The following is a 17,012-nucleotide window of genomic DNA, read 5'->3' on the forward strand; positions in this document are numbered from 1 at the left end:
AGTGTCTAGCAGGATACCAAAAGAATAAAAACAATAGAGGCTACATACAGTATCGGAGTAAAGTTATGAAATGTTAATTAAGTTTGGGCAAAAACTTTGGAAGTTTCAGTAAAGCTCTTACTGTGTTTTCATTCAACATTTGAAATTCTTCAGTAAAGCACCCTTTCTAGAAAAAAGTAATAAATAAAATTCTTAAATATAGACTCACTCATGTATATAATCTAAACCATTTCATAAATTTTTAAAAAATCAGATAATGATTTTAATGCACATACTAATTTAATAGCTAATTACAAATAAAATGAATATTTGGAAGGAAATCAAAATTCTAGGTTGAACCAAAAACAAATATTTATATTTATGTTTTAGAAAAAAATCTTCCTGCTAGTTATAGGTCCTCCTTTTGGAAGTCTTAAAGGACCTGCCTACAGTACTTTCAGGAATCATTTCTATAGTTTGTGATTGTAGGGTTACTTAAACATAAATTTAAAAACACACACACAAAAAAAACAAAAACCATAAACCTACATGCTAAGCTGACTCCTGACAGAACTGGGGGCTCCTCCCATCTTTCAGAGACTGTTGGGATCTTTTAAACCAGGTCAACCTTTGGTGTCCTTGGTCACCATCTCTGGTCATCTCTGCTGTGTTATCAGTTCTCCCACTAATCCAACATCCCACAGTTCCCTTCCTTCCCAGCATCTTCCACCGCGACTCGTGAAATTCCCATTCCATGATTAACAACTTTACATCTTTTTTAAAATATATTTTTATTCATTTCAGAGAGGAAGGAAGAGAGAGAGTGAAACATCAATGATGAGAGAGAATCACTGACAGGCTGCCTCCTGCATGCTCCCTACTGGGGATCGAGCCCACAACCCGTGCAAGTGCCCTGACTGGGAATTGAAAGGTGACCTCCTGGCTCATAGGTTGACGCTCAACCACTGAGCAATGCAATAACGTTACACCTTTAACGGATCCACTATACATCCCCCCTTTACTTTACCTGAGACCCGGTTCACCACTAAACTCCAGTGAAGGCCCACCTACCTCCAGGTCAGGAGGAGGGGTGACATCTTCCACACTCCCTTCTGCTGTTTCCAGGTAGAGGAGCAGTTTTCCTCTTTTAAGCCTCATGCTACCTGGCATCTCTTTCAGACATTCCAGTCACTAATCACTAATTCTCACTTAGTGAAACATGGATCAGTCAAAATAATAAGAACCAATATACACTTCCCCTGGATTAAACACCGTCTAATTTAACGAGTGTTAAACTGTTTTAACATCTGGCCACGTTTATGTTGTCTGTGTGTCCATATACACGTTTACTGCACAATTTAGAAGTTGCAGCGTCATCTCACTTGACTCCTAAATGTCCAACCCCCCCTGCATAGTGTAAAGATAAGGATAGCCTTCCACATGACCACAGTACTGGCATCAGACTTTAGAGAATTAACAATTTTAGAATTTTATATAATATGCAGTATATATTCAAAATTTCCTAAATTTCAAAAGAATGTCTTTTGTAAATTTTTCAAATTTGTATTCAAAGTTGTTGTATCTCTTTTTAATCTTGAACAGTTGCTCCATTTTTTTTAATGACTTAACTTTTTAAAGAAGCAACGCTGGTATGTCTCCCATTATGCATTTACCTGACCATGTCATCATTTATCTTTTTCCCTCTTTCCTAAACATTAGATCAGTTAGGTCTAGACTCAGGTTAGTACTTAAACGTTTTGATGAGGATAATTCCTAGGTTGTGTACATCATATTGTACCATGTTAGGTTTTAAATTGTCCACAATCTCTATGCTAAGTTTAAGCTCTTGGTTAAAGTGGTAGCCACCACATCTCTCCACTGTACAGGCACTTTCCCCTTTGTAATAATTAATCTGTGGGTTCTTACTGTGTGGCACCATGCAAATAACTTATTCCCCAAGCACCTTTTACCTAATGTTTCTAGTACCACTGCTAACTTTTTAAAAAATATATATTTTGACTTTTTTACAGAGAGGAAGGGAGAGGGAAAGAGAGTTAGAAACATCGATGAGAGAGAAACATCAATCAGCTGCCTCCTGCACACCCCCTACTGGGGATATGCCTGCAACCAAGATACATGTCCTTGACCGGCATCGAACCTGGGACCTTTAAGTCTGCAGGCCGATGCTCTATCCACTGAGCCAAACCAGTTAGAGCCACTGCTAACTCTTGACTGAATTTATTTACTATAAAAAGTTGTAAAGAAACCAGAAACACCAATCAGAAAGGATATGTGCACCCATATGTTCATAGCAGCACAATTCACCATAGCTAAGATCTGGAAACAGCCTAAGTGCCCATCAGCAGATGAATGGATTAGAAAACTATGGTACATCTACAAGATGGAATACTATGCTGCTGTAAAAAAGAAGGAACTCTTACCATTTGCAACAGCATGGATGGATCTGGAGAGCATTATGCTAAGTGAAATAAGCCAGTCAATGAAGGAAAAATACCACATGATCTCACTCATTTATGGATAATAAAGACCATTATAAACTTATGAACAAAAATAGATACAGAGGCAGAGCTGCCTCGAACAAACTGTCCAACTACAGCAGGAAGGCCGGGGAGGTTTGGGGGGCAGGAGGGGGTGGTAAGAGATCAACCGAAGGACTTGTATGCATGCATATAAGCATAACCAATGGACATAAGATACTGGGGGGTAGGGGAGGCCAGGGGATTGTCAAGGGCGGGGAAAAAAAGGAGACATATGTAATACTCTTTGTAATACTTAAAGCAATAAAACAATAAAAAAAAAAGATTTTAAAAAAGTTGTAAAAATGGTGAGTTTGTAATTCTGTCACTCCTTCTACATTTATAACTGGTATTCCTCTGTTTAAAAATAAAAAGCTTCCCTTTTTCTTCCCAGTCTCTCTCTCTTCTCTCTGTCATCATCAAGGATTCACTGATTTTTCCTTAATTCGAAATTTGTAACGTGGGAGGGAACACTTCTAGGAAGGAGAAAGCAAGAGAGAAAGACTCATAAAATCTGTATATAAACTCTGTCCAAAACTTTGGCTGACTCCTAAATGAGACAAGCACAGGGCAGACGGCACGCAGCCCAGCTGAGGATAAAAGACCTGAAGTTTATGCTGCCAACTAAGAGGTAGAGTTAGTGGCTTGAGTCTTATTTTAAAATATTTCAGAAAGCGTAATAAAACATGCTTAATTTTTCAGGTTGTATCACTGCCCTTCCAGAAAATAAAATTTCAAAAACATTACACTGTTATAAACCAAATCTCTCTCTCCTTTTTTTTAACAGCCAGAGGGAGATAATGTTTCCTGAGCACACGAGTTTGAAGGCAGATAATAAACAAAAGGAACTCATCAGGTATAGGTAAATCTTAACAATAAACACCAACTGGACAATGTGATACCAAAGTAAAAATGTATTTGGATACATACCTGGATTACTTCATAAAGGTGTACCTGAACACGCCCTAACAAAATATGCTTTTCTTTATTATCAAATTGTATTAGATCCAGGTAAATATTATTCCGTGCATCATTTTGACGTCTGGGAACCTTGATAGAAAATACATAGAAAAAGAAGCATTAAATTTTCAGTCTGAATTTTGGATATAACTTCTGAATAAATACATCCATAAACTATATTATATTATGTGCATAGTCTAATGATTAGTTTTCATGTTATTAGTCACAACTTTTCAAACTCAGAGTCACTTATACTCTAATCTCACAAAAATCAGAATCTTCTTTATGTCTAATGTCAATTACAGTCTTTTTGAAACACCCATGCCTACATTCTCTCTCTTTTTTTAATCCTTACTTGAGGATATGTGATTGATTTTAGAGAGAGGGGAAGGAAGAGAGAAAAAGAGAAAGAGAGAGAGATGAGAGAACATAGGTTGCCTCCCATACACGCCCTGACCAGGAATCGAACCTACAAACTAGGTATATTCCCTGGCTGCAAATGGAACCCGCAACCTTTCGGTTTACAAGACAATGCTACAACCAACTGAGCCACACCAGCCAGGGCTACATTTTCTCTTTTAACTCTATACAGAAGTTTAGCCTCAACACTCTACTGAAACTGTAATATTAAAGGTAATCCAATATCCAAGCCAAGTAATCTAGGTAATACAAATATCCATACCAAAAGACATCCAACATCCCTTTCAGTCTTTTTTTTTAAAACTTTTTGATAAAATGGACATCGTTGTCTCAACTTGGAACTTTGAAACCTGTAATACCATTACTATGTGACCTTTAAAATCCATACTCTCTTGCTAATTAGAAAAATACCTCATGCCTTCCTACCCCAAGATTCTAAGTCAGGGGTCCTCAAACTACGGCCCGCGGGCCACATGCGGCCTGCCGAAAACATTTATCCGGCCCGCCGGGTGTTTTTGCCGCCGCTGTGTGCATAGGAATTTGTTCATAGTTTTTTTTTTAACTATAGTCCGGCCCTCCAACGGTCTGAGGGACAGTGAACTGGCCCCCTGTTTAAAAAGTTTGAGGACCCCTGTAAAAGTGTTAAAAAAAATTTAAGTGATATATAACTGACATCACTGTATTACTTTTAGGTGTGCAAATAATGATTTGATATTTGTATATATTGAAAAATGATTACCACAATAAGTTTAGTTACCATCCATCACCATACAGTTAGAATTTTTGTCTTGTGGTGAGAACTTTTAAGATCTAGTCTCTTAGCAATTTTCAAATATACAATATAGTGTTATAACTATTGTCACCATGCCATACATTAGATACCCAGAACCTTTTGACCACCATACCCATTTCACCCACCCCCAAAACTCCACCTGTGGTAACCACCAATCTGTTCTCTGTATACGAGTTAGGTTTTGTTTTTTTGGTGGTGGTGGGGTTTTTTAAGATCCATATTTATATGAGATCATGCAGTATTTGCCTTTCTCTGTCTGACTTATTTCACTTAGCATAATGCCCTCAAGGTCCATCCATTTTGGTGCAAATGGTAGGATTTCTTTCTTTTTTATGACTAAATAATATTTTATTAAAAATATTTTAAACGTATTCATCCTTGATGGATTCTTAGTTTTTTCCCCCCATGTATTGGCTATTGTAAATAATGCTGCAATGAACACGGGAGTGAAGATATCTTTTTGAGATAGTGATTTTGTTTTCTCTGAATAAATACCCACAAGTAGAATTACTGGATCATGTGATAATTCTATTTTTAATTTTTAAAATATACTTTTATTGATTTTAGAGAGGAAGGGAGAGGGAGAAAGAGATAGAAGCATTGAAGAGATAGAATAATTGGTCAGCTACCTCTGAGTCACGCTGGCTAGGCTGTAAATACTCTTTTTTTAAAAAAAATAATATATTTTTATTCACAGACAATAGGGTGCTGAAGGCCTGGGGTGGGGAGGGCAGGGGCTGGCTGGAGGGAGTTAATGGGGGGAAAAGGGGACATATGTAATACTTTCAACAATAAAGTTTTCAAATATATATATTATTATTGATTTCAGAGAGGAAGGGGGAGGGAGGGAGGGAGGAAGGAAGAGAGGGAGGGAGGGAGAGAGGGAGGGAGGGAGAGAGGGAGGGAGAGAGAGAGAGAGAGAGAGAGAGAGAGAGAGAGAGAGATATCAATGATGAGAAATGAGGTTTTCCATAGTGGCTGCACTAATTTACATTCTTATCAACAATGCACAAAGGTTCCCTTTTCTCCAAATCCTTGCCAACATTGGCAATTTCTCATCTTTTAGATCATAATCATTTTAACATGTGTAAGGCAACATCTCACTATGGTTTTGATTTGCATTCCCCTGATAATTACTGAAGGTGAGTACCTGTTGATCATTTGGATGGCTTCTTTGGAAAAATATCTCTTCAGAACCTCTGTCCTTTTTTAATAGTCTTTTTTCTATTCAGTTGTATCAGTTCATATATTTATAAATATTTGGATGTTAACCTTTTATCAGATATATAATTTGCAAATATTTCCTCCCATTTTGTAAGTTGTGTTTTCATTTTGTTGATGAGAGATGTATACTCTCATTTTGCTAGTGAGAGTATACATATTTGAGGGGATTACTATAAAGACTGAAGAAATTAATGCATGCAAAAATAATTGGAGAGATTTTATATAAGAAAAAAGAAAAAGGGGAGATGAGAAAAAATGGCGTGCTATGAACGGAATGTCTCCTCAGAATTCATGTTGAACCCTGAACCCCCAGTGTGATGGTATTTGTAGGTGGGGTGTTTGGAATGTAATTAGGTCACGAGGGTAGAGCCCTCACGAACTGGATTAGTGCCCTTATAAGAAGAGGCACAAAAAGGATGATCTCTTTGCTCTCTGCTACATCACTACAGCAATGAGCAGAGGGCCAGCTGCAAACCAGGAAGCAGGCTCTCATCAGACAAAAGATCTGCCATCACCTTGATCGTGAACTTCCCATTCTCCAGAAAGATGAGAAATAAACGCTTGTTGTTTAAGCCACCCAATCTATAGTAATTTGTAATAGGAGCCCAAACGGATTAAGACAGGGTAGGCAATGGGGGATAGGAGGGTAAGAGCAAGACAGAGAAAAAATGCATGTGTGATAAACCCCATACAGTAAGATATCAGGGAAAAAGACCACCAAAATTGTGCATTTTACAGTAACCTATTTATTTTTTTAAAGGGTACTGTTTTTGTTTCTTTCCTATCCCTTCCCAAAGGATATAATTAATGTAGCACATCTGAAACAAATGTATTCTTATATCTAGGAGAAAACGTCAACATTACCTGTACAGAAAAATACTTCACTTCATCAAACTTAATCAGAGTTTTCCTTTCATTAATGACAAATGGCATATTTTGGGGTAGCAAGCTACACAGTTTTGTGCATTTCACAATGTTGTTTATAGAGATACGAATGAAAAAATTGTTCTTGTGCTGTACATCGACTGAAAACATATTTAGGAAGCAAATTTTGTTGTAATTAAACAATAACACATTATAAAATTAATCTATTAAACAATTCAGGCTAAAACTTAAGAATCAATCAAATAAATAAAGAGGTAATTGTAGAACACATTAGACAATGAAAAGTCCTTTAAGATAGTATTTTTGCCCATCAATGTTAGGTACAATATAACTAGGAAAAGGTAGATTCTTTCTTAGATCAATTCTCATATTTTTATAGTCACATTTCCATTATAGTTCCCTTGCAAATTTTTCTATATTTTACGGTGAATAAGCATTTACAATATATAGTTGAAAATTTTTGGTAAGCATAATTATATAGAAATTTTAAAAATATGTCATTTGAGAGTAATTTCTTTTTAATTTTAGGACAAAATTTAAGGCAGCATTCTACTTTAATTCACTACATACTCACTTATACTATATTGGCTTGTTCTTTTACTTTTCATAGCACTCCATTAAAACAGTATTTTTCATCATTTAACTAATTATCTTCAAAAATCTCTTCATGTAGAATTTTTTTCACTAATCACTTATATAAAAAAGAAACACCAAGTCTTCATAATGAGACTGGGTTTATGCCATGATAAATCCAAGAAGAGGTAGGTATTCAGCTTCCTTAAGGGTACCAAGGTAAGCCTCCCCCCATCCCCCCACCAAGATAAATAAATCCGTTTTAAGAGAAGCACAGTTATTTCTTAGAAATGAATTAGTAATATATATTCCAAGAAGATATAATATATATTTTCCTTTAACTTAGATGGTGATTGAGGTGGGTTACTGAGGGCTAAAAATCTTTTGTCACTCTCCACATCCAGGAGTGACATTTCTTGTTCTCTGCTCTTGAGTCTCGCCTGGACCAGTGACTGCTTTAACATGCAATGGACTTGACCAGGCTGGGACTAGGAAAGGCACTAGTCAGGGTGAAAAATTTAAGGGGACACCAACAACTTCAGTAATGAAGATAAATAGTTTTTTAATGTAATATAAAATAAAAATGAATAGAGAAAAAAAATAATGCCAATCTTCTAGGCATTTTCACTAAAGCACCAGACTCATAAATGAGTTATTTTACATATTCCAGCTTTTCTGACCTGCCAGGTGATTGCAGCCTCAGCTGCTATAATGAAGCAGGAGTACCACCCAGTGAGTGCACATACAGTGATTAATAATAACATAGTTAATATTCTAAGCCGTTAAGTCTTACAGTGTCTTATAATGTAGTAATATCTAACTGAAATAGTGATATGTGATCATAGCATGATTCTTAAAAAGAAAGGATACTCTTAGGTGTAAAATGACTGCAGTTCTTTACATGAATAGCCAGACAGCCAACCTATAACAATCAAAATAAAAACACAGTTAATACATTTTAAAAGTAACTTTTCTTCCATTTACTCTACACCAAACTACATATTTTTTAAAGCTCTACTTTGTTAGTTTTTCTCATTTGAAATATTGTTTCTCACTAGAAATCTTTAGTGATTGGAAAACACCAGAAAGCAGAAACAGATAAGAAAAACAAGCAGGATTTGTTTAAGATAAACCTAAAATGAACAAGAATACAAAACTAAACAATGGTTCATTACCAACTTAAATCCAACCATCACTCTTTGAATCATTTTTATTTTATATTAGGTAATAAGTGGTAAAATGTAGCATCTTTCATATAATAATAAGAAATATGCCTTGCTTGAGATAAGCTTTTTTATTCAGTATCCTAAAACCACCTTATTCATTCAACAATCATTCATTAACTATAATATGTCAAGGGCTATGAAATATTCATTCTCTCTTACAGAGTGTTTCTAAATGTTGAAGAAAATTATATCTTGTGTTTAACCTTAAAATTAAATACAAAATGAGTATAGGAACACTTGAAAGTAATATGCAGGATTAGCCAAATATATTTAGCCATGTTTGGCTTAAAAAGAAAAAGAGTAAAAGCAACAGCAATATTATATTAAACATTATGAAACAATATAAATGGCCCAATAGTATTTTTAAATATAATTGGCTTTAGAACAATACAGAAAAAAGATATTAGCATCCAATATTTAACTAAAAGAATACTGTATCTCCCCTGGCCAGTCTTCTCAGTGGTTACAGCATCAACCCACAGACTGAAGAGTCACACGTACCCTGGTTGCAGGCTCCATCCCGGGTGCCTGTTGGGGCATGAGCAGGAGGCAACCCATCCATGTGTCTCTCTCACATCGGTATTTCTCTCTCTCTGTCTCTCCCCTTCCCTTCTACTTTCTCTAATAATAAATGAAAAAAATGTCCTTAGGTGAGGATTAACAACAAAAAGAATACTGTATCTGAATGATGAAATCCTAAAGAAAAATATTATGATCTACTTTTTAAGGAAATATAGGTACAAAATATTATGGTAAAGGAAAGATTCTAAGTTTTCAAATTTAAAGGAGGGGTAATGTCCATTGTATAATGTAGGGGAGATTTAAACTGTTATTGACATAGGTGATTCTACGAATCATTGTTTACTTATTAAAATTGGGTTGTACATAAGGAGGATAAACAGGAAAGTATAGCTATAATTTTTTATTGTATAATTCTATACAATGCAAATCACTGGCGGCCTGCCAAGTATCTCAACATGAAGCCATGGGTAGCTACCTTCATCTTTCCTATGTTTCAATAGCTCTTTATACTTTAACATAATGATCCACATAATATAGAAAACAGATTTAACACTCAAAAATACAATAATGACCATTCACAGACTGCAGATAACAAATGTTGCTACAGAATCTGAGACCCACCTGTGGCCCAAAACATGTCAATATCTTCAATATCTTCACCCCCAAACACTCTCAAACATGCATTTAAAACAGGAAAGCAACCAGAAAGCTATTCACAAAAGCACTTTTTTTCTTGTTTCTTTTTGTTACTGTTGACACTATTACGGATGTCCCCATTTCCCCCACTTTGCCCTCTCCACCCAACCCCCTTCCCTCCGGCCATCACCACACTGTCGTCTGGGTCCTTAACACAAAAGCACTTTGTGTCCAACTTTAAGATATAGCCTTTTCACATTTTTTTTCTGAAAATGGGATGTGACTATCAGAAACAGAGGTAATGGTTGTCATGTTGTTATCATTGTTGACACATGTGCAAACCTTGCCAAATATCTCAAATCACAGAACTTTCAGAGAGGAAATGGCGTGACTAAATCATGCCCTGGGAGGAGCTCCCAACTACGTGCCAAACATCTCTGTCAACAACTTCCAGTGGACCTTTAAGAGAAGCCTTTTCATGTCTAGCAACATGTAATTCAAATAAGGAAAATACAAACTATGACATTAGAAAGTGTGAGTGAGATCTGAATGGTTTTCAAAATGTCAGTTCTAAAAAGATGTAGAAGTCATATTCAAGAGTATGGATTACGGCCGAAACCGGTTTGGCTCAGTGGATAGAGCGTCGGCCTGCGGACTGAAGGGTCCCAGGTTTGATTCCGGTCAAGGGCATGTACCTGGGTTGCGGGCACATCCCCAGTGGGAGGTGTGCAAGAGGCAGCTGATCGATGTTTCTCTCTCATCGATGTTTCTAACTCTCTATCTCTCTCCCTTCCTCTCTGTAAAAAATCAATAAAATATATTAAAAAAAAAAAAAGTATGGATTACGGAAATCACTGTGTCAACATAATGACATGCATAATTGCTTATGGCCAAAACCGGTTTGGCTCAGTGGATAGAGCGTCGGCCTGCGGACTGAAAGGTCCCGGGTTCGATTCCGGTCAAGGGCATGTACCTGGGTTGCGGGCACATCCCCCGTGGGAGATGTGCAGGAGGCAGCTGGTCGATGTTTCTCTCCCATCGATGTTTCTAACTATCTATCTCTCTCCCTTCCTCTCTGTAAAAAAATCAATAAAATATATTTAAAAAAAAAAAAAAAACATAATTGCTTATGGCCAAAAGTGATTTCAAAGAATCTTTTCTAAATTTAGATTCAGACAATGAAGGCTTATTCTCCAACTTTGTGATAGAAGAAAGTGTTACATAATTATACAGATAAATGCACACTATGGTCATTTTATAAAAACAAAAATGTATACATTAATATAACCTTACTATTTACCCCCCAAAAAGGTGATGTTAAATTAATCACGTTTTTTAATCAAGAAAATGTATTAGTATCCTATATAATAAATAACTTATATGCAAATAGACCAAATGGTGGAACAACCAGTGGAACGACTGATCGCTATGATGCACACTGACCACCAGGGGGCAGACGCTCAATGCAGGAGCTGCCCCCAGCCTGGAGGCCCAGGCCAGCCAAGGCGGGTGCCAGCGGGAGGCCTCCCATCCCCCAGTCACCCCGCCAGTCACCCTACAGATCAGCCCTGATTGCCGGCCAGGCCTAGGGACCCTACCTGTGCACGAATTTTATGCACTGGGCCTCTAGTTCATATATAATAGGAGCTACAGAAGAGAGATAAGAGAACCTTTTATTTCATAGCTATTAACTACTCTAATGAGGCTCAGACAAAAAAGACAACTGTAAAAGAATACCACAGTGTTTGGCAGTTCTAAATGCACACAGATCCTCGTGTCCTATACTCTGTGGCACCCAAAACAGAAAACAGATTTTTCTGTTCCTCAGCCTAAATATTAGGTGTTTGTGCGTATGTGTTTGATTTTTTCCCTCTGGGGTTTATTATTTTTTGGATGAGAGAGGCGAAGGGCCAATTTTTAAACTGTAGCTCAAAGGTAACTAAATCTGACAATAAATACAATCATCTGAAGCAATACCAATTCTAGGCCCCATTAAAAATAAAATACCGATTCTAGGCCCCATTCTCAAATTCCAAGTTAGCAGGTCTTAGGTGGGGCCTAAGAAGCAATGTTTTTAAAAATTATTCCAGATGATTCTTATAAAACTTGACTTTAGGAATCCCTAATATAAAAAACACTTTTTTCTTTGAATCAGGATGTTTTCCATAATTTCAGTGATGACTAGAATGCTGTTCTGACTCATAAAAATGAAACAAATCAATGAGTATGTTATCAGAAAGTACCATTTTCTATGCATATTTTGATTACCAAATAATAAACACTAACTAGTTTTAATGTAAAATAAGAAATAACTTATATGGGTTTACTAAGGACTAAATCATACATACCACATCCCCAAATGGCACTAAATTTTCTGGATTAGGTGTTACTTTTGCTTCTTTACTTTCAGACCCTGTAAAAGTTTTTCTCCGCATCTACAATGTAAATAAATTAAGACTTTAGAAGGCAAAGAAGAATATAACTGAAAGCTATTTCAATTCAATTTTGTGAGTCTCTAGTATCAGGTATTATATTAGGAAGTGGGATATTAATATGACTGGAAAACTCATCCCCACCCTCAAGTTTATCAATAAGCTAGCAGAGAGCAAAGGAGAGAAGTACACTGTCAAAACCATGAGTTCTTAGCTTAAAAGGACCATCGTTACCACATTCCAGTCTTAATCTTCCAGTCTCAATCTGGAGTAGGTACTGTATCAGACAAAGAGCAGTGGTCCTACTTGCAAATTATCCCAATATTCCTTCAGTTATCAGCCATGGAAGAAACTAGAATTTAATCCTTGGAATAGTTAGTACACGGGATGAAGCAGTGAACAAATGGTTTGGGGATTTTAGTTATGATTCTCTCCAGAGTAACTTCACTAACTGATACTTGTGGGTTGGTATTTAACTTTGTTCTAAGGGTTCTAGTCACTACACACAATGGTTAGCCTTAAAAATTAAAAGACATTTTTAAAGAGAAAGGGAGAAGGGGGAATGGAGGGGAGAAGCAAGAGGAATGGGGAAAAACTGCCTATTAAAAATATAACTAAGCCTGGTGGTGTTTCTAAGTGGTTAGAGCATTGGCCCATGCAACCAAGGGTCTTGGGGTTCAATTTCCAGTCAAGGGCACACACTTGGGTTGCAGATCAATCACCAGCCTGGTTGGGCACATGAGGGAAGCAATCAATTGGTCTCTTTCTTTCTTTCTCCTCCCCCTTCTCTCCCTCCCTTCCACTCTCTAAAGAGCAGTGGAAAAAAATATCCTCGGGTGAGGATTAACAAACAGATAAGTAAATAAATACATATATACGTACACACACACACACACACACATATACATATATGACTTAAAAATTGGCATTTGTGACAACATGGGTGGATCTTGAGAATATCATGCTAAGTGAAATAGACAGAAAAAGTTAAGAACCATATGATTTCACTCATATGTGGGATATAAAACTGAAAGCAACAAATGAACAAATTAGGAAAGCAAACAAAAACTCAGAGACTCAGACAACAGTATGGTGATTATTAGAGGGAAGGGGGGAAGGGTAGTGAAGGATTAAGGGGGTCAAATATACGGTGATGGAAGAAGATTTGACTTAGGGTGGTGAGCATCCAATACAATATACAGATGATGTATCATAGAATTATACTCTTGAAACCTATATCATACTATTAACCAACTAGAGGCCCGGTGCACCGATTTGTGCACCGGTGGGGTCCCTCAGTCTGGCCCACTGGGATCTGGCTGGAAGCAGCTCTCTGGCATACCCTGAGGGGTCCCGGATTGCGAGAGGGCGGTTCTCAGGTGACGCACCCTGAAATCGGGCTCCCTCCTCTCTGGTTCTGGGTGTATCACCTGAGAACTGCCGCTGCCAAGAGACTGCAGCTCAGCAGCTCCTGCATTGAGCATCTGCCCCCTAGTGGTCAGTGCACATCATAGCTAATGGCTGGTCGGTTGGTTGCTTAGACTTTTATACATATAGTTGTATGGATGTAACATACAGAAATTGATAAAGAGAGTGGTGGAATAGAATAGAAAGTCCAGGGGGGAAACCCAAATACATATAGCAACATAGTATAAAGGTGACATCTCCAGTCCTAAGGGCCAATATGTGTTTTTTAAAAATATATATTTTATTGATATTTTACAGGGATAGAGAGTTAGAAACATTGATGAGAGAGAGACATTGATCAGCTGCCTCCTGCACACCCCCTACTGGGGATGTGCCCGCAACCAGGGTACATGCCCTTGACCGGCATCGAACCTGGGACCCTTGTGTCCGCAGGCCGACGCTCTATCCACTGAGCCAAACCGGTTAGGGCTATGTGTTGTTGTTTTTTTTTTGTTTTTTTTTGTTTTAAATATGTTTTATTGATTTTTTACAGAGAGGAAGGGAGAGAGATAGAGAGTTAGAAACATCGATGAGAAAGACATCGATCAGCTGCCTCCTGCACATCTCCTACTGGGGATGTGCCCGCAACCCAGGTACATGCCCTTGACCGGAATCGAACCTGGGACCTTTCAGTCCGCAGGCCGACGCTCTATCCACTGAGCCAAACCGGTTTCGGCTATGTGTTGTTTTTTAAGTAAATGATGTTAAGACATTTATTTGGAAAAAGAGAAGAACCTCAGGAATCGAAAACAAGGGTAACTGAAGTTTCTGGAGTCTGGCCCTTTAACACATACATGCAATCCCAACGAGGACGAGGCTGACATTCACTGCCCCTGGTTGTGCTCTGCGCCGTGAGCACCTTATATCCTTCCCTCCTCCGGTGGTTGGGACAACCCTGCACGCAGGGCGGATCACCGTATTCCTCCAACGGGCAATAGGCGAGGCTCTGGCAGGTTAGTGAGTGCCACGCGCACAAATAACTCGTTCTCAGGGGTCACCTTCCCTCCCTCCCTCCCTGCCGTCCCTGGCCCTCCGGGTGGCCGGCCGGGGAGGGGACAGGCTCCCCGGGGCGGGGGAATGGGGTGGGGGTGTAGGGGTGTAGGGGTGTAGGGGTGGGGGGACACTCACGTTGGGCGGCCTGTGCCCGGGGCCCTTGCGGCCTGGGCAGATCAATGGTCTTGCCTTCCTCCTGGAAAGGTCGGCCTGGAGAAAACGCCGACCCTCAGACGGGCCTCGAGTTTCCCGGGAGTTGCGGGTGGGACTCCTCTGAAGGACGGGGGCTCTGCGCAGGGAATGGGCCCGCCTGCGTGGTGACCGGCCGCGCTGGAAACCTCAGGCATCTGCGGGGGAAACCCATCCGTCCATCCTCCCGGGCGGGTCTGTGCCTAACCGACTGCCTGCGACTGCGCAGGCGCAGCCCTCCCGCGCGCGCCCCCCCCCCCAACCTCCCACGCACACGCTCCTGCACACGCTCACGCACACGTACACGCTCACGCTCACGCTTATGCACACGTTCACGCACATGCACAAGCACTCGCACACGCTCACGCTCATGCACACGCTCACGCACATGTACACGCTCACGCTCACGCTTATGCACATGTTCACGCACATGCACACGCTCATGCACATGCTCACGCTTATGCACACATTCACGCACATGCACACGCACTCGCACACGCTCACGCTCATGCACACGCTCACGCACATGCACACACTCACGCACACGCTTGCGCACTGCACACGCGTACAACACTGTGCGACCGCACGTCTAGGCCGGCTCCTTGCAGGGCTGGCTTTGGGGGTGCAGCCTTGGGAGCCTGGAGGGTCAGCTTGGAGCGCTTGCCCAGGCCATGCCAGGTCCGGGACGAGGAGTCAGGCCTTGCGGGAGGCAGCCAGGCTCCCCAGCACGTGATGGGTGTCGGACACCTTAGTGCGTTTTGTCTGCCCCTTAACCCACCGGAGCCCCCCTCCCTGCGCCGGTTCTTCCCGGAGGCTTACAGTGTCCATCACCACTTCCTTACACTGTTCCCCGAGTTCCAGATGCTGTTTCCCACAGACTAGCCCGACATCTTTACTCAGCTGACCCCCGACATACCACAGCGAGTGGACATGCACCTGCCTTCCCAGGCCTCCGGTCCCAAACCCATTTGAACATAGCAATGTTATACCCACAAACGCTAAAAACGTCATACACATGTTTGAATTCTAACCCCAAACATTTGAACCCTACTCCTCTTTATGGCACCTAGTGTAGGGCATCTCACACAACCATGACTGCAATGGTTTATTCATGGGTCTCCCAGCCTCCTGTCATCCATCCTTCCCACGATTTCACCTTTAAAATTTAAAAATACAGTTTACTTTTTAAACAAATAAAACCAGAAACGCCAGAACTTCTTTATCGGCCATAAATTGGATTTTTTTTAAATATAAATTTTATTGATATCAGAAAGGGAGAGAAACATCAATGATGAGAGAAAAATTATCGACTGCCTCCTGCACACCCCGCACTGGGGATCAGCCTGCAACCTGGGCATGTGCACTTGACAGAAATCGAACCTGGGACCCTTCAGTCCACAGGCGGATGCTCTATCCACTTAGCCAAACAGCTAGGGCTAAGTTGGAATTATTTAATGCAAAAACCGAGGGCCTCCAAAATCATTATTAACTGCTATTCTATTTGGAATCTATTTTTCTTGTATTCAAGGGCCAGCTCCAAGTTCAGCTTTCAGTTAAGCTATAAAACCCCATACACATACCCCAAATGCAGAATTAACCGCTGTCTTCAATGGTATAGCTCATCAGTGGGCTCACACTATTGCAATTAATTGTTAATTTAAAAAAAAAAAACAGACCCCGGCCAGTGTGCTTCAAGTCGTTGAGTTTTGAGCCAGGAACCATGAGGTCACCAGTTCGATTCCCAGCCAGGGCACGATCCCCCACATTGGTTTTCTCGTATTTATCCTTTATAACATTGTTCAGATGCGGTGAGCCTCAGCTCAAATGAGCGTGGCTTCCCTGAAGTTTGCTGACAGTGAAAGCTGGGACTGGCAGGATGCCAGCACCTTCACAATTCTGTGAAAAGGGGGGATCCCTTTTCAGCAACTCTAGCCTCACAGACAGCAAGCCGCTCCTATTATGATGCTTACACCAAATTTAGACCTATTCTCAGAGCCATGCATTTCTATCATCAATTGGTCCGGCCTCTTCCGTTCTACAGCATCCAGCTGTTTGCTAAGTGGGGCTGGCCCACTCGTTCTCTCGATGTGCCCAGAGCCTTTGAGACACCTTGCCCCATTGAGCCTTATCACTGCCTTGAGCTCCAGGGTTTCACACCAGTTGAGGCACCACCGGA

General features: G+C 40.0%; 1 protein-coding gene across 1 annotated transcript in view; it reads right to left on the minus strand.

The window, feature by feature from the left end:
• Window positions 1-14,910, minus strand: part of C2CD6 (C2 calcium dependent domain containing 6) — a 61,025-nt gene extending 46,115 nt beyond the window's left edge. Inside the window, exons 1-6 of the mRNA XM_070423275.1 lie at window positions 14,783-14,910; window positions 12,104-12,190; window positions 8,242-8,293; window positions 6,778-6,938; window positions 3,447-3,566; window positions 122-166 (exon numbers count right to left, since the gene is read on the minus strand). Of these exons, the coding sequence (XP_070279376.1) occupies window positions 122-166; window positions 3,447-3,566; window positions 6,778-6,938; window positions 8,242-8,293; window positions 12,104-12,190 (465 nt within the window). The 5' untranslated portion in view covers window positions 14,783-14,910. The remainder of the gene's footprint in view (window positions 1-121; window positions 167-3,446; window positions 3,567-6,777; window positions 6,939-8,241; window positions 8,294-12,103; window positions 12,191-14,782) is intronic.
• Between the last annotated feature and the right edge of the window lie 2,102 nt (window positions 14,911-17,012).

This window comes from Myotis yumanensis, unplaced genomic scaffold, assembly GCF_028538775.1.
Source record: "Myotis yumanensis isolate MYYU_CA2020_CCGP unplaced genomic scaffold, mMyoYum1.0.hap1 SCAF_8, whole genome shotgun sequence".
Lineage (NCBI taxonomy): Eukaryota > Metazoa > Chordata > Mammalia > Chiroptera > Vespertilionidae > Myotis > Myotis yumanensis.